An 18,297-nucleotide genomic window follows, 5' to 3' on the forward strand; every position below is an offset into this window, starting at 1 on the left:
GAAGGAGATACAGCTAACTGCCAAAATATATTTGAGGGACATCTGATATCTTTTCACCTTACAACACTAGCAATGAAACCTGCTGCTAAGGGCAAAGTATTTTCTATAAAGTCTACATGGCTGCATGGCTGTGGAATTCGTTTCTACCAGACTGGTAAGACACAATAGACCCCTGCCACCTTTAGATTTACAGAAAAATTCCCTTCTTTAAGAAGTCCTACGCTGATCACTTAACTGACCCGTCAACCAAGGTCTCATCTGGAACACAGCCAAGTAGTACTTGAAAAGAAAAAAAAAAAGTCAAGTCAAAATACTGTACTGGTCCTGCAAGTCACAATGGGAAATATATTTTCTCTGGGAAAAGGATTCAAATTGTACACCTTGGAAAATATTCTACAGCAGCTTCCATCAGAACTATCTTGGCATTTCATGTCATCACAGAACTGGAGTGGTCATCTGACAGGACTCAAAGGAGTCTACCAGCTACATTAATGATTTTAAATAAGGATTGGAATATTAAAGTATCATGCACCTCTACACCCTAGTAATTATTTTTTTCAATGAAGAAAATTCATCTTCCTGTTTATAAGGGTATCTTGAGAAGTAAAACCAGAAAACAGGTACACAAATATATTAATACTTTGCATATCAACAGTATGAATCTAACAGCATTTCTAAAAATCAAGTGGTTTTCAATGCTACACACAGGGATATGACCATGAAAAATACTTTATGATGTAACAACTGAGGATATAAGATGAAGTGACGAAAAACTACTAAAATAACTCAAGCTTTTTGTCAGTGCATAATTTCACTTTTCAGAAAATACTCATACCTTACCTTTGTTTTGCTGTATTTGCATTAGTCTCCAAGTCACACCAAGCAACCTATTCACCTGCTTGCTATTCAGCTTGCTGCCATCCTGAAGAGTATCTGTCACAAATTTCCTTATCATGTCCAGCCAACCAGAATCCATCTGAAGTGTGGAAGTGCTTGCTAGTGAAACCATTATGTCACACAAGGTTAAGTTCAGTAAAAGATGGTCTACGCTGTTTGAGGATGTCATACAATACTTGTTGCTGGGCAGGGGAGAAAAAAAAGACAGATTTAAAAAAAAATATTTTGTACCTTTTAATATATGTTACTTTGGTAGAAATTATACTATGTTGAAAAAAAACCTCTTCAGTATTAAAGTTTTAGAGCCAATACACATTTTAAAAGTTTTCATATTTGACATTTGGGTACCTGAAATTTTTTGTTCTCCCACCAAAATGTCTGTTTCTCATATTTACAGTGGCAGCAACAACCAAAGCTCTAAATTGTATCCCTATGGCTGGTTTATCCCATTTGACATTTTTACTCGGGCCTAGCAGTACTTCTAGGTGACCAAAATCAGTGAAGGAAGGCTAAAAAAATTAATCTTTAGTTTTAATCTCATCTGTATTTCTTCTTCTGTGAGGAATCACATGGATTTTGTCATTACTACACAATGACAAAAAGCACTATGAACGGCATAGAGAAATCCATTTATGTACTTTTTTCAAAACTCATGTGGAATCAGACACACATTTTTCACCACCACAATATTCTGCAGGACCACCCTGTTGCCCTACAGCGGTTTGAAAGACAAAAATTAAGGGATATTAAGAAAGGAATCAAAGGTATTGCAGCTTGACATATAATGCTAGAACTTCTCTACATGCTGATTGGTCACTCACAGTATACAAGAAAAAAAAAATCACAGCTTTTATCTAGAGAAAGCTACACAATATGAATGCCTACATTCAGAACACAAACTAGAGCTGTGAAAACGAAATAACAAAAAGCACTTTAACCTGCACTAACATAAGCGTAGTCACCCTTCAGTTCAGAGCCAACCATTAAAATATGAGCAAATAAACCTCAACCTGTGGACATCACTTACACATGGCATAAATGCTCATAACTTTTTCGTGTTCAGCGTATGTAGATACTAAGCACTATCAGTAATACTGTGGTAAATTTCTGCAACATTTTGTGAACTGGAGAAGGAAAGAAGCCTCGAAATGCCATGCAATGTATCCAAATGCAGGCCTTTAACCCAATATATTGGTAAGTAAAGAAAACAAAAGCAACTATTTTTATTTTCATAGCATGAAGCTAAGTTTCTGGAAGTCTTGAAGTAACAGTCAAAATTCAAACACAAAAAAGTTTCACAGATTATTTTTTCTGCATGTACCCAATAGTATATTTATTTTAAAGTGCAAGAATAGGACAAAACTTAATAGCAGAGTGAAGATGATCAACATAAGGATGGTTAGTCAGGGTGTCATCTGTAAGACAAGAAATATGGTTGCACTGCCAAACTACTGAGATTTTCAGTTTCAAGGAAGGGTGTTCAGGTCCAAACCTGGAAAAACAAAACACCTTTTGGCTTTATGAGCTTAACAGCTAAGACTTAGCTGAAATGAAAGCATTTAACCAACAGCTATGCTGTACTTCTGATCTATGTGCCCTTTCAAGAAGAGAAAATGCAAGTCAAAATACCAAACATGATTTCAGACTCAAGTATACCTGCACAATGGTAGGCCCTTAGTATAAAAACAGTTCTACTACTACAGCTCAATCTGCAGTGGCACAGTTTGCAAGCATTTGAAACAAAGATAGACACCAGCTGATACCCCTTGTACATACACCAGTGTTCTACATGGACCGCAATGGCACAGAATGACTCCAGAACAGACTTTGCGTGAATATAGTCTCACATCTGGGAGCTGAGAGGGGAGACAACCTGCTACTGGCCTGTACCAGAACAAAATTGGTGCACCCACTCTGCTAGCTCAATAGTGAAGAAACATGCGAGTGTTTGGCTTCTCCTGCTCCAGTACTGCTTTGCCATACAGCATAGGCACAATGTGTCCCATCTCCCCTCCTAGCTGGATTTATCCAGCCCTGTAATAAAACATTAGAAGAGCAGATGGGGGTGAAAAAAAATGTTTTAACTATGTTTTGATGTACTTCAGTTGACTGCTGAACAAAACATGCAGAAATATGAAACTAGTCAGACTAACACAAATCACCATTTAGCAATATGCAAATTCCAGATCAAGCATTCAATAAAATACTTGCATTTCTCTAAGACAGCATTTTGATTTCTACTGGAGGCTATTCAGACGACCTCCCATACAATACTTTTACGAAGAACAACCAAAAGTTCTCAGTTCAAAGCAATGTACCTTCCTATAAAAACTTCTCTACAGAGCTTCAAGGAATACGCAATAGAAAGTTTTCTTTTCCAACATTAAAAATTTAGTACTGGATAAAGCATGACTCACACTGTCTCACTTACCTTACAAAATTAAAAGCTATAACATGACATTGATTTTATTCTTACCCTTTGCACGAATCTTTCTTTTTGTGCTTTACTGTTTCTTGTAAAGAATAAGGAAAATGACGCATGAAGTGGTGCTTGAAATCAACAAGGTAATTCATTCGAAGCCATAGCTCCTGTTAAGGAAAGCAGAAGGCAGACAGAAAACACAGTAGTAAGTGAAATACATCAATGCAATCATCTTCCAAAATCCATTATTGGAATCAATGAAAACCAGGAACTTTAGCTTCTGTTTGCAAGTTTTCATATATATTTACGTTCAGATGTAAATGTGAAGTCCTGTACATGAACCTGAAGGTCCACAAAACAAGGGAGTAAAGTTATGATGCAAGTCAAGGTTGAGCGACAACATTTAATCCAAATTGGACTGGTGTATTTTCTTAGCACGTCTTAATGTGGATATATATAATATTAAACTGAGTTACAGATGTGAACTGAAAGTGCTTTTATATCAACTTTATGAAGGTACTTAAAAATCAGAGTGAACTCTGATTTACTTGCAGTGACTGTCCCAAGTTTTCCATTAAGACTTATTCTGACACTGCCTTCATCTTTCCCCATCATTAATGTACTTGTAGTTCAAAGCCCACTGACAAAGTGTTTTCCAGTAGAAAGGCCATCCTTACAGGAAAAGGATTTTTTTCAATACTTAAAAATAATTTTACTTTGTGGGTTAGCAGACACTCAGTCACCATCCCATAGTATCCAGCAGAACTCATCACAAAAAAAGCCTGCATTGCTATCAGATTGGTCAGGCAGAATATTCTTTTTGATATTCAAGTACTAAGAACAGAGAATGACCATTAAACTATTTCAAAGATTAATAGGTTTCCACTAAGCATATTCAGAGTGGTCTTCCAAAGTGTAATAACCACTGTAATAACCACTTTGGCCTGTAAGCCTCAGGGCTGTTAAATAAGCAAAGCTTCCATTTTCAAACTGAGCCATCTGAATGCATTTCATATATGAAGGTGACTATAAAGGAAAAGACAAAATAAACTGTTTATCTTATCTAAAACACAATATGCTGGAAAAAAAAAGGGGGGGGGTTTATGGACATCAGGGTTCCCCCGCCCCCAAAAAACATCTTAAGGTCATAATGCAACTGCATGTACCTAAAACAGCTCACATCTTGACACAGGAACACTCCTTTCATGTGACCAAAATGCAGGCACCCTATGGCTAAGGGCAGCAGCTCTGCAGTACCCTGAAGAAAAAGGCTGGGGGCAGTAGGCTGCCACAGGTATTTACCTGGCGAACTGCCTGCTTCTAAGAGGCCCTCTAAAAACGATGAAGAGGAAAAAGGGGAACTGCATGTTTTGTTCAGACACACTGAATCCATCCCTCAGACTGTGTATGTTGGGTAACTCTGGTCTAATGGAATGGTTCCACAAATGTTTTCCAATAATTACTCTATGCATAGATTTTTGTCTAGCAAATGGACCTACAGCCCTATACACAGGTAAAACAGAGTTGTCAAGACATTCCTTCCAACTACTCTCAATAGCCAAAACAAAAAGAGTGCTCTTTTTCCAGTTTCCAAAATCTTTGGAAGAGCAGCAAAAGTTATAAAAAAATAGCAATTAATTTATCAAAGAAAAAGACAAAATAATTAGGGGGAAAAAACCTTCAAGGATATTTTCCAAAATTCTTATTGAGGCTTTGATGTGATGCCTTGTGATACTACCAATCATGACACAACAACATAGGTTGCACCAAACAATTACAGGATCTCAAACCACCGTTATCCCCTACCTTTCCAAGGGTTTAGGGTTTGTTCATTTCCACCCCCACACACCCCTGTAAAATTTTTCAATACATAAAAACAAGGAACAAACAACTCCATTCTACGCTTTGTTCAGATTTATATTATAGAGGTTATCTGGGAGACAAAATGCTCCTCTGGTAACACTTTCAGTTTCAAAGGCTTTTGTGCTGTAGCCTGTCAAGAAGGATTCCTGTAGACTACCTGTGATCTCATTGCTCAGTTGAACAGATTCTTTTCTCCAGTAAGAGACTTGACAAAATCCAAATTCTACTCAAAACCTAGGCTTTTTCTCTCTTAATGAAATATTTCCACTGCTTCCAATCACCAAATCACTAGTTTCCAGTCAAAACAAAATGAACTGTCATTATTATGCCACTTCTCCCTTACCATTTTGTATGTTTCATCATGTCGCTTTGTGAGTTTCCATAATAAATGTATTATACTAAGCACTTGCTGCATAAGCTGCTGAGATTCTGATTCCAAAAGGTTTCCAAGAATGGGAGCTGATTGTGCAGGAGATGCTTCAATCCAGCACTCAATCAGTAATGGAATTATTATCTCAATAAAACCTTTTAAGTTTTCAGCCGAGGACAGGCCTTTTTCTGCACTGTCCATTACACTTGCCAGAGACCTAAATGACAAAACCAAAAAAAAAAAAAAAGAAAAAAAGAAAAAAGATAAAGATCACACCTTTAAAAACAGATTAGAGCAATACCACTTTCCTGTTGAGTAACAGGAAAAATTACTTTTTTAATACATTAAACGTTTGCTTGCTTTGCTAGATATTTCAGTAAGAAAAAACGGAGTTCAAACCATCTACAACAAACCTGCTCCCAAGTCTCCCTGCAAGTTTGCGCTTCTGTAACAGCTTCTTACAGATTTCAGTATTTCTTTCCCCATTGTTATATGTAAAGTCTATAAAGTGGAGAAATATGATTTGCATTATCATAACACCTTCAGCCAACAGATAAGAATTCTCTGTATTCGGCACACAACAAAATGAAAAACCTTTAAGTTTTAAACGCCTTGAAACAAAATAATGAAACTGACTACAAAGTATTGTCAAATGCATAAGGTTTATTACAGTTAATAAGTTAATAGCCATCTCCAGCTATAATAAACATAATGGTTGATCATATTAATAGGAAAAAAAACCCCCAACATTCTGCAAAAAATAGAACTTTGGTTCCCACCTGGTGTTTAACTATAATGCTCTGGAGAGCAACTAGCTGGAAAATTATTAAAATCATCTGATAATGAAGGTAAACAAAAACTATCAAAAATGAAGAGCTATAGTTTAACTTAGAAGAATATCTCCCAGAAAGCAAGAAAACCAAGGACTTTTTTTCCCCCTGCCTTATAACACATTTCATTTGTGTTTCAAAAGGATTATCAATGCAAATGACCAAATCCTGCTCCCGCATAAATTCAGGCAATTTGTATCCATTTTAAAAAGGCAGTTCTTTAAAGAAAGAAACCTTTGAATAATTCCTGTTAATTTTAAGCAATACAGAAGCTTCTGAAAGGGTTTCCATTTAACAAGAACCCTTAAAAAAGAAAAAAAAAAAGCAGCAATAATTTCAACTGATGATTTCTGACATTGTTTTCCATGATGATTTTGTTTTCTAACTCACAGCAGGGAATTCCCATCATGATTCTAACTTCCTAACATACATAAAATTGGTACACTGAACCTCCTGTTAAACTCCTTTCTATTTCATTGATGTTCTCCAAGTGTTTTTTCTTTACATATACACCCAAAATAGGATCTGAAAAATGCTTTCTTTCCACAGATAAGCAGACAAGTTCTATTTACAAATATTTTCATTTCATACTGGATTAAAGACATAAAGCCGTTTTTCCTGGTCATCCTGTCACTTCCAAATTATCCAATTAGTTATATCCTTCTATGAAACTACATTTGTCATGCTGTTGCAGTCATCTATAATATGCACATAACAGAAAATTTTACTCTGTCATTTCTCTCTGGCTGAAATTGGTTTCTCAAGAAAATTAATAAACCAAAACAAATTCAGGTATTAACAAACTGTAAAAGGAGCAGGGAGAAGACATCTGCAAAGGAATAAAAAGAAAGTGTGAGACAAATGCAGGCTCTTTTTCAATAAAGGCAAGATCAGAGAGAGAATTTAGACCTCCAGCACAAAATAAAAGGGACAAGTGGAAACATAACTGGTCATAAGAAAAAAAATGATAGTTTTATCTTAATACCTACAACTATCAGACATGTTAAAATTTTACAAAGCTTAGCATTAACTGCAGCAACCAGTGTATACAGTCAGTGTAATTTGGCTCATTTGTCCCTTCCTTGTTGCTCTATGTCCCTTCTATGCCGCAGACACTGCGGTAAAGACACCAGTTCCTTTCAGACTGTAAAGAGAGTTTAGGGTGAATAGTTCCAACTTAAACATTTAACTCTCAGTCATCTAAAAGGCACAGGAGACAAGCCTCACCTTCCAGTTATAACCACAATGAATTCTAAACCATCACTGGACAAGCCAGCTGATACCAAGACCATAACCTCACTGAAAAAGGTTGTCCTGTAAACGCTATGCCATGACAGGACTACACACTTAGCCAAGATTCTGAAATGTCAGTAATTGGCTTAAATAGTTCTGAAGTAGTAGTCTTTAATAATTTCTCTGAAAATAATACCTGATATTACAGCAGAGCTCTGGAATTTGAGCGATCTATTTCTGGTGCACAAAAAAATCTCCCCATTAAACAGCGAACAGTGCACGAAACCTGAGAAGTTGGCGACACACACCTGAAGATTCCTACAAAAGTGTTAAAACACCCAAAGATTCCTAAAAAAGTGTTAACACACCCAGCCCAACTATCTCAGTATTCTTCTGAAACAAGGGATGGAAAAAGAAGGAAGAATTCATGCCAAAAGGGATACTCCACTCAGCTGCCAAAAGCATTTGCGCAAGAATGCTTAGCACACCTTTCATCTACCTCTGCAAAAGAAGCCGCCATCTCTCAAGACTCCTCCAAATATTCAAGGTTAACAACAAAAGCAGTAAATAAAATCTGATTGCCAGTAACAGATGATGACAAAGTATTACTGTAATCTGTCCAGTATGCATTTGATTAGTACAATAGCCCAGGTTCACTGGAACTGGGAGGGTTTGATGTAAATTAAAGTGTTAATCTTTTTGTCACATATCTGTTATCACTATTCTTTAATGGTAAGGCGGCGCTCAAACTACAAAGCATACTACCTTCACATTGGTATGAAATACTATCGAAGGGAGCTGCAAGATATTTGTGTACCCCTTAAGCTGTCATTTTTCTTTAAAATACCAATATTTTTATAAAGCAGGACCAAACAAAAGAAAACTGTGTAATGTATCTGCCATTTGACAGTAAGAGACAACAGAAATTCAGCAAAGGAAGTCAAGGAAATGTAAGAGAAACAGAAAATAAGGAAACAACTTTCTGCTGCTTAAAATAGGAAGAGTCATTGGAAGTTAAAGAGTTTTTATGGCTCAGAGTCTAAGCCAGGTTACTGTCCTCCATTTTTGTGTGCACTGCCAATTGCAGCAAAGAAACACTCAGTACATAAAGTGAACTGTATTTTCCATTTCTATCTGAAGCACAGGTCACACCATACACATTTATTCACTGTGCTTTGGTTTCCATTTTGGTGTCTCAAGTCTTCTTTGGTTTTTTTCTGCAGCTTCATTTTGTCCTTTCTCAGCAGAAACAGAAGCTCTACCATTTCTCTTCAGCACCACTTCCATCCAGTCCAAAAAAAGATCACACACTTTGGTATCACCACATTTAAGTTGTGAAGGCTTTCCATTTTTCCACACCTGAAATGAGTTTGATGCAAGAAGAAGCACAGTCAGCACATAAGGCAGAGGATATATTCTAATAATCTCCTAATTCACTGTAATCTTTAATTCACACACAGTAGGAAGACCTAGCACACAACAGAAAATAACAAAGTCTTAAGACCATCTTAAGAACCATCCAGCATTCCAAGCTCAGAATCTACACTTTTTACTAAACATTAACACTGCAAACCGATTCTGAAAATCCCTTTCCATAACCACAAGGTTATCAATGAGGTGCCATCACTGCACAATGAACTTGCAATATTAAAAAGACACAGGAACTTTAAAAGTTTAGCATACTATTAGTGGTGTTTGGAAGCCTACTTTTTAAAGAACAAAGTTGAAACTTACTTGCAGTATTAGTAATGAGGCTGTCAATACATACACACTGCAATTACTTACTTACGGTTTGGTCAACTCATTACCTATAGTTAGGACTTGACTATTAGTGCATTGACTTCTTTTAACAAAAATACACACACTGTTTGAGATTTTGGAAGTACTCAAGGAGCATTACAGATGTTTTGCACCTCTTATTAGAAGTAAATTCTGTCCTTGCAGTAATGGCCATAGCAGAGGCCTGGGAATGCCTGTAAAAGGCCACAGTTGGGATTGGAAGAAACAGAGTTAAACACCTTCAGACTACTAGAAAAGATTTCAGTGGCAAATACAAAAGCCACCACATTAACTTCCACTCTTAGAATTTTGCAGATATCCACTAAAACAAGCTGTACTGGCCCTTTGTGCAAAATGAATATACCAAAAATATGTGCAAATGCAACAAAACAAGAACATTTTAGTACCTTCAGCAGATGCCCCTTCTCTTTCCATCCTCCTGTTGTGCTGCCATCAGCTTGCTTTGCCAGTCTTGCCTTGGATTCTAGCAATGTTTCCTTCTATTCTTCTGGATCCTCCTCATGCTTGCAAACGCCTTTTTGAAAGTATTTATAACCACAAGTTGATCACGATGTTTCACCAAAATCTAGCTCCTCAGAAAAGTGGAATCCAATTCAGGTGACACCAGACGTAAAGTTTATTTTCCTAGACCTTGCATACAATGCCATCTTCAGCTACTACAGGGCATCGTATATCACCCACTGCATATCATTCAGGGCACAATACAAGAATCCTCTGATATACGGTGGTCCACAATCATATGCTTCTGACTGCAGAGACGAATTCCACAAGACTGTTGTGTGCTCAGCACTGAACCATTCCCCCTGCCTCATGGGCTTCACTGGTCTAGTTTCCAACTAAAGTTTTACCTGCAGCAGATATTGTTGGCCATGACTGAACTCTTATGCTATATTAACAACCACTTCTATGAGAATAAGCTGCAGATTTTACTTAGCTTAATGTAAATTTCCTATACCTACTAGAAGTAATATGCTATCTGCCAAGTGAAAGCCTAGGAGAGTGGAAATGGAATGGTCATTCGTGTGTCTCCAAGACAGAGGTGGAAAATGCCCGCTAACTCAGGCCAATACCTGTAGTATTAAAAGAGAACACCTCTTCTTCTGCACTTCATTCATTCAAAGATATGAGACGGACATAGCAATGGATTAGGCCATGAGTTTTATGCCCTTTTCTGCCACTGACCTCCTAGATGAATTTGGTATTAACTGCTTTATACCCCTTATTCAGTCTCCCCCAGCAGTAAAACAAGGATTCTGGTTTCTCTTCAAAATACCCTGCTATCTATAGATTAGAAGCCCTGTGTAACGGCTAAACAGCTTCTGTTTTTCAAGTCATCATTCCAGATCTCCTACCAGCAGGTATGTAACATCTACAGTAATTCATATACATGAGCATGCAAATGTTTAAAAGGTACCATAAAGTGGGGTGGGAGGTTCCCCTCTAGTTTAAGGAGTGGGTGAATCAGAAAGGAGGAAGAAAAATAAAGATGGTTAGTTATTTTTCCCTTAACTTCAGCTCACATCTATTTAGAGTACTACTAAAAAACAAACAAACCTTTCTGTGACTAAGCAGACTACGCTTTCTTCCATATTCATCAACATGTCTCAGATGAGACAACTTTTATCCATACTGAAGATATAAACTGGTGAATTGATTAAAAATAGCCAGAATCAGAAACTCCACAGAACTTCATACAGCCAGACACATCATGCTGTCCTTTTTAAAAGGAGCTATAGTCAAAGGAAATAGACTCCTAAACTTATCATAGACTCTTGCAGGTAAAAGCACAAAGTTTCAGTAGAATTCATTATCACAGTGTAAGAAACAAGCTTACATTTCATGTAAGGAAATTTGCCTGCTTGCCCTCAGGTCTATTTGATATCCTGCAACAACGTGTGGTCATCAGTTCGCATTCCAAGAAAACCACTAGAGCTGGTCTTCCAAAGTTGTTATGCATAGCATAAAATAAAGCTTCTATCTGATAATGGGAAAGTTCATGATATACACATAGCACAGTTATCTGCTGAGTATTTCCAAATCTTCAAGCCACTGCAGTAAGACTGCACATTACACTAAATGCCCTAAAATATGGCTAAGGGACAACCCCACAATAAAAATTAAATTGTTGTCTTCAACAGCAACGAACCACAGTTTAACATTGTGATCATACAGTTGACATTAATTCCCAAATTAGTTAATGTTTTCTCACCTCAGTCTAAATGATGAGTTGATCTTTGGTCGTAAGCCACCATTTTCAAACAGTTGTATATGTTGCTGATTATTTGCATGGACCTTCCAACTTATACATATTGGGTTCCTCACAGAATGAGGGCCATCCTTTTGCTCTTGAAGCCCTTCATCCTCTATTTCACTGGATCCATCTACCACTGCCTGGAGAAACTTCTTGAGCCTGGTAAGTACGTTCAACCTCCACTGCTGAGAGGTTACTCTGCGATTTGGGTTAACAGAGAGCATCCAGGAAAGTTTCTCTCTGCTTTTCAGTCTTTTTGACAGTTGCTGGTGAGAAATAAGCTCTACAAAATTCTTCAACAATATACTGCTGCGGTCTGTGAGAAGAGTTGGGTATGCTTCCAATAAAACATCCAAGACTTTCAATGAATCTTCCTGAATTCCCTCACTGATATGAGTCATGGCACTGGAGAGATGGGCACTTACCAAAGGAAAAAATGGAGCAATCTGTTCCGCTCTTATTTTTGAAGCCAAGAATTGCAGTAGGTGAACAGCTGCTCCTCTGACACCAGAATCTTTGTCTGTAAACACAGCTGCCACCTCACTTATTATATTTGAAAGGTGTGCATCAACTACAAATGGATACTGAGACAGGAGATCTTTGAGCCCAAGAAGTGCATTATGCTTAACCCCAGGACTATAGTGATGCATCTGTGAAAGCAGATCCTAAAAGGAAAGAAACATATATACTTGCCGTCATTATTACTTTCAGCATTTTAAATTTCCCCACCTACTTCCAGCATTTTTCTTAAACACACAAAAATGCAAAATCTATTCTTATGATGTACTGCTGTTCATAACAGCATAATATGTTCAGAACAACTACAATATTAGTTTAAAACGTAACAATGAACAAATCATCAAAATTCAATGACAAGAAAATCAAGATACCGTGACTTGTTGTCCTGGTTTTGGCTGAGATAGAGTTAATTCTCTTCCTAGTAGCTGGTATAGTGCTGTGTTTTGGGTTCAGTATGAGAAGAATGTTGATAACACACTGAAGTTTTCAGTTGTTGCTAAGTAATGTTTAGCCTAAGTCAAGGATTTTTCAGCTTCTCATGCCCAGCCAGCAAGAAGGCTGGAGGGGCACAAGGAGTTGGGAGGGGACACAGCCAGGACAGCTGGCCCAAACTGGCCAAAGGAGTATTCCATACCATGTGACGTCATGCCCAGTATATAAACTGGGGGGAGTTGGCCTGGGGGGATCACTGCTCAGGAGCTAACTGGGTGTCAGTTGGCAAGTGGTGAGCAATTGCATTGTGCACCACTTGTTTTGTATATACCAATTCTTTTATTATTATTGTCATTTTATTATTATTATCATTATTATTTTCTTCCTTTCTGTTCTATTAAACCATTCTTTTCTCAACCCAGAAGTTTTACATCCCACCCCCCCACCCCGCCCCTGATTCTCTCCCCCATCCCACTGGGTGGGGGGAAAGTGAGTAAGTGGCTGCGTGGTGCTTAGTTGCTGGCTGGGGTTAAACCATGACACTTGTCCTTCAGGTAATTATATACTCCTTCATTCTTAAGTTTATGCACAACCCTACTGACTTAACAGAGGGATGAGCAAAAATATGTCCTCTCACACTTGTTCTCAAAAGTAGAACTGTGAAATCTCAGTCTCAACAGCTTTCTTCAGTTTAAGCAGAGAGCAGCAAGAGATAGAAGACGGCACAAAGGAAGGAAAGCAGAACCACCACCCAAAGAAATGCAAGATTTTTTAAAAACATCATCTCAGGAAGTCTACTTTTTAAAACCCCGTCCTTAAGTTACAAAAGGCTTTCAAAAACCAAACGTTAATCCTAGATACTTAGATCAGTGTGCAACTTGAGTTTTTGCACTGCTGAGAACCTTTCCCTTGGGCTATATGCTGGTCCAGCAATTGGAGTATTAAATTCATGGGTCAGCTTATTGTCAAGGACAAAGAGGCTGTATTCAGATACTCTGCTGGGGTTTTCTAATTTTTTTTAAAATATTTTTTCCTGAACTCTAGTAAACATAGTAAACCTAGATAAATGACCTGTAATTTTCTGTCGTTTCAGAATGTAATGACACAGTATACCTTTATGTTAAGTTTTCTATTTTGCGTAGGAAGCACTCCATCTTCTTTAAGCTGCTCAGGAATCTGTATGGCCTTTGTTTTGAATGTAGTATCAGTTGCATTCTCTAGTTTAGGCTTTTTTTTCCCAACTTTTAATTTCACTTTCTGGAAATCTTCTTGATGTTTCCTTTTCTTAGTCATTCTGATTCTCTGAAAAAAGATATTCAGAATTTTAATTTGATTAAATACACTACAAACAAATATTTTTTCCCCACCAAAGAGCAGCAGCTTCCTAATGAAGACTACTGATTTTATGCTTTTTCCAATGCATAAACTGGTGTCTGCTCCTGAGACAAGATGCTAGGCTAAACAGACATGCAGACTGATTCAGTACAGCTGTTCTTCTAGTGTCCAGAGAACATTCTGCTGCTCCTTTAGTTATCTTTGCTCTGGGAACTACTTTACTGAAAAAGATCACTTAAGTATCTGCATCTTCCACTGCTTTATCTGATTCAGTTGTTGGTTTTGTTTTAAAAAGTTCCTGCCAATAAAGCAACTTTTTACATAGTTGACTCTTGCCAAGCCGAAGGAGCTCGGTGAACTGTTTCATTTAATTTGTCTGTTGTTTACCAACTCAATCATTAATAGCATAGTCTGCACAGGTAAAAATCACAGGTTTTAATCAGGCCATCACTGATAACAGCAGTATAGAAGAGTCTAAGAAAACTTCCACTACACACTGAAAAGTCCAGTCTGTGCATTTAAAACCAGTAACTAGAAAGAAGCTCGGGGGGGGGTGTTAAATGGGCACACATAGAGTAAAAAGAGACTGAAAAACTAAGTCATATTAAATAAAGGCATAAGAAATAAGGTAGTATGAGTAGCTATAAGGTAGTATGAGAAGTAGTACAGACATACTAGATGTACAATAACCAAAACAAATCAAACCCCACACTTCAATTTCTGAATGACCTTTTGGCTTTGACGTATCAGTACGGATAAAAGTACTCTTAATTCTACCAGACTTAAGAAAAAAAAAGGCAAAAAACCCAAACCACCAAAAACCCCCAACAAACACTACACCTCAAGTTCCTTTATTTAATCTTCCTTCCCTTGATCTCCATACTTCTAAATTAATTCTTAACAAAACTCCAGAAGCTGATGTCATAACACTCAACATCACATACAAATTGTGCCTAGATTTCTGTTAATTAAGACCATGAATCCATGGTCTGACGACTCCTAGAAGTGGTTGCAGAGATTACTTACAGTTTAAAAGGGGGAGACAAGCACAAAGCCGTTATGATGTTAGGTTTAACATCTCGCAGCTTTCTAATGATAACAAGTATTCACAGAGCTGGAAATCTGAATACTTCCAGACCTCACTGTACACAGTATAAAGTCCATGCTGTCAGGTACATAAACTTTTTGTTTCTGCTCTCTTTCAGACTACACTTTGAGTAACTAGGTTTTACACATTCTTAAAATCTGAACTATACAAAAAAGTTGCAAACACAACGTTCAAATTTTAAAGACCAAACTAACTAAAAAAAAAAAGAAAAAAATACAGCTGACTAAACCTATAAATAGATTTCTAAATAAAATATCCAAACCATGATTCTTTTATGGTGGACATGATCATCATTCACTCTAGGAAATGGAATTCGACAGCTGATATTTTCCCAGCAAACTTCAAACTGTAAATTTGTGCTGTATCACAGTATTTGACATGCACATCATCAAGATAATCACTAAAGAAAGTTTTAAACCCAACTGTCATTTTCTAGTCTTTTAAAACAATTTAAACAACTGATTATACAAATATTGGACTACAACTTAATTTCTGCTTTTCCCATGCTAGCTTAAAACAGCTATATGCAAGACCACTTTAACTGAAGTATAAATTTAGCATAAGTAACCTATCAACTGAAAAGGCTTTAAAGAACTTGGGGTTTGGTGCCAAAATAAAAAGGTCCTTTAGTGTCCAACTATAACAACTGTGGTCTTATAAGCTTTTGATTTTTACCATATGCATCTTTTAGGAAAAAATTACAACAAGTTTTTCACTACTTGATTGCAAGACTTACAGAAATAGCTAGAAGCTTTTGACAGGAATGCTATTTCTACTTACAAAGCTTGCTTTAATGGAGATATTTAGGAAGGCTCACTCCATAAGGCAAAATGTTTGGCTTCCAATTAGCCTTAGAAACTTTACGATACAGGTACACACACACCTGAACAAAGTCAATTAAGTTCTTTTAAAGGAGGAGTCTTATAAAATATGCTTTCTCCTACTAAAACAAAGCAGCACAGTTTACCTTGCACTGCATATTTTGGAAATAGTTTATTGGAAATCTAAACATATGCATTTCCAATTCATAGGTACCACGCTAAACGAGAGATAAAAGGCTTACAAAACCAAAGCCGTGAAAACAAACACCACAGTCTCTATGTCATAAGACATTAAACAAAACTGTATACAGCTTATGAAGTTATGTAAAGATTATAATAAAACTTCCTGCTGAAGCAGCTGTTTGCCTTTCGACTTCAACTGTATTTTCAGTCGGCCCTCCTCCAACAGGACAGAGCTAAGCGCACCTAACAGTTTATGCGCTGATATAGTTTTACAATCCAGAGCATTAAAATAACCTCGAATCAATGCCAGCTTCCTTTAACATGAAGCTGTCCGCAGCGCTTTTCAGAAGCTGCTTCAGTTGTCACTCGGCCATCCTTGCCTCAGGCTTAGGGAAACAGGCGGGAACCAGAAGGAGCGGCGGTTCCACCTGTAATTTACTCCCTTACTGCAGCTCTGAGGCAAGTATCCTCAGGGAATCTTGCTACCAGCACATTTACAAGCTCAAGCAATCGGGAAAATCCTGATAAACCAGACAGGCCGGGTACTTGCCCTAACACTTCTCATCCCGCAGAGGATTTCCACCTGGGCGAGTTCTCTCCCAACCAAGGGGTTGGGAGCAAGTACTTAAATCGCAATTAACTTCCTGAGGCTCCGGCGCTGGCCAGCCTGTCCCCGTCACCACACAACCCAACCCAACCCCCGCAAACGCCATACCCCAGAGCCGAAGCGCTGCTGAAGCGGAGGAGGCGGCGGCGGCTCCTCCTCCCGCCGCTCTAGGCCGTTAAACAACCTTCCTCACCGTCCCGGGACATCTTTCGGCTTAGTTCCCGACGAACCGCTTCTCTCCCAGCCGCTCTTCCTCTCTACGAGGCGTTTAAATAAAGCGCGTTAGTTCCCGCCCGCTGCCGGCGGGGAGGCCGCCAAGTTCGGCTGCCGGGAGCCGCCGCAGCCGCGTCGGGGGAAGAGCCGGGGCTCCTCCAGCGGCTGAGGGAAGCACCCTCGGGGGAGGCAAGGCGGGGGGCGGCGGAGGAGGAGGACGGAGGACGAGGAGGCCCGGGGCGTGGGGGGGAGCGGGGCCCGCCGCTTGAGCCGGGACCGGCACGCCCGCGGCTGTGCTCAGGCTTTCCCGCCGCCCTGCGCAGGAGCGTGAGGGAAAGGGGGTGGGTCACACAAAAGGCGGCCGATTAGCGCAGGGCAGGGCCAGGCCGGGTCGGGCCGGGCGCTACCGCCTGCTCCTCCTCCTCCCTCTTCCTCTTCTTCTTCCTCCTCCTCTTCCTCTTCCCGCGCGGCAACAGCGCCGCCGAGCCCCCCCCCCTTTCCCCGCGCGCCGTCCACTCACCAACCACGCGGCAGCGCGAGCCCCCTTCCGCCCCCCGAGAACCTGCCCGGAAACCGGCCGCCCACGTGAGCGGCTGCGGGCGGGAAGGAGCGCCCTTCCTTCCCGCTCCGCCCGGGGCCGCGGGGCGCTGGCGCCACCTACAGCGGCGGCGGTGAGTGGGTGCGAGGGGGTGGGCTCCGGGCTGGCGGGGAGGAGAGGATGAGGGCGAAGTTTTCTTTTCTCTGTCCCTCCCCGCTGATAGCATATTTCCATCCATTCTGTACGGTATGTCTAAATATTTTGAGGGTTTTAATATTTGGTGCCGGCCGTGGAAACTGGTTTGCTGCTAGGTGGCTGTAAAAGTGAGATTTGGTAAATACTTACGAGAAATCTTATACTAACGCTATGATTGAAACCACAGACGAAAGTATAGCCAAGCGATTAACTAGTAGAGGTAGTTACTCAGAAGTTTTGCAGTTCTTTGCTCTTATGACTAGATGTTCCTGTACACTCGATGAGAACGATGTTGAAACTTGTGATCGAAGCTGCGTTAAGCTTCAAGATCAAAGAACAAGGACAAGAATAAAGGCTTCAAGGACAGCCAGCAAGAACTTCAAATGGGTCGGTGGTCGCAAAAGCAGCCCTTCGACTCAAATGGACCCTTCATTGCACATGATCGGATGTAGGCAGTATTAAGATAATCAGTTGCAATTATTTTTATGTATATGTATACTAATCTGATTAACATGCAATTATGTTATTCTATATAACCTGTTAGTGCTAAAGCTGTGGTATGCACACTGGGTGGAACTATCCCCCATGCATCCAGAGCTGCAATAAAAAATGCCTGCTTTCTAAAACTCCAAAACGAGTCTTTGAGAGTTTCTTTGACCGGCTTTTTGGTATCACCACAG

General features: G+C 39.2%; 1 protein-coding gene across 2 annotated transcripts in view; it reads right to left on the reverse strand.

The window, feature by feature from the left end:
- Positions 1–17,460, reverse strand: part of TEX10 (testis expressed 10) — a 59,844-nt gene extending 42,384 nt beyond the window's left edge. For both annotated transcript variants that reach the window (XM_010577969.1, XM_010577968.1), the window contains exons 1-7: positions 17,405–17,460; positions 16,780–16,926; positions 13,731–13,919; positions 11,625–12,331; positions 5,526–5,769; positions 3,374–3,486; positions 841–1,079 (exon numbers count right to left, since the gene is read on the reverse strand). In XM_010577969.1, coding sequence (XP_010576271.1) covers positions 841–1,079; positions 3,374–3,486; positions 5,526–5,769; positions 11,625–12,331; positions 13,731–13,910 — 1,483 coding nt within the window. In that variant the 5' untranslated portion in view covers positions 13,911–13,919; positions 16,780–16,926; positions 17,405–17,460. The remainder of the gene's footprint in view (positions 1–840; positions 1,080–3,373; positions 3,487–5,525; positions 5,770–11,624; positions 12,332–13,730; positions 13,920–16,779; positions 16,927–17,404) is intronic.
- Positions 17,461–18,297: the final 837 nt, after the last annotated feature.

This window comes from Haliaeetus leucocephalus, unplaced genomic scaffold (assembly GCF_000737465.1).
Source record: "Haliaeetus leucocephalus isolate CR32 unplaced genomic scaffold, Haliaeetus_leucocephalus-4.0 Scaffold587, whole genome shotgun sequence".
In the NCBI taxonomy this organism is placed as follows: Eukaryota; Metazoa; Chordata; class Aves; order Accipitriformes; family Accipitridae; genus Haliaeetus; species Haliaeetus leucocephalus.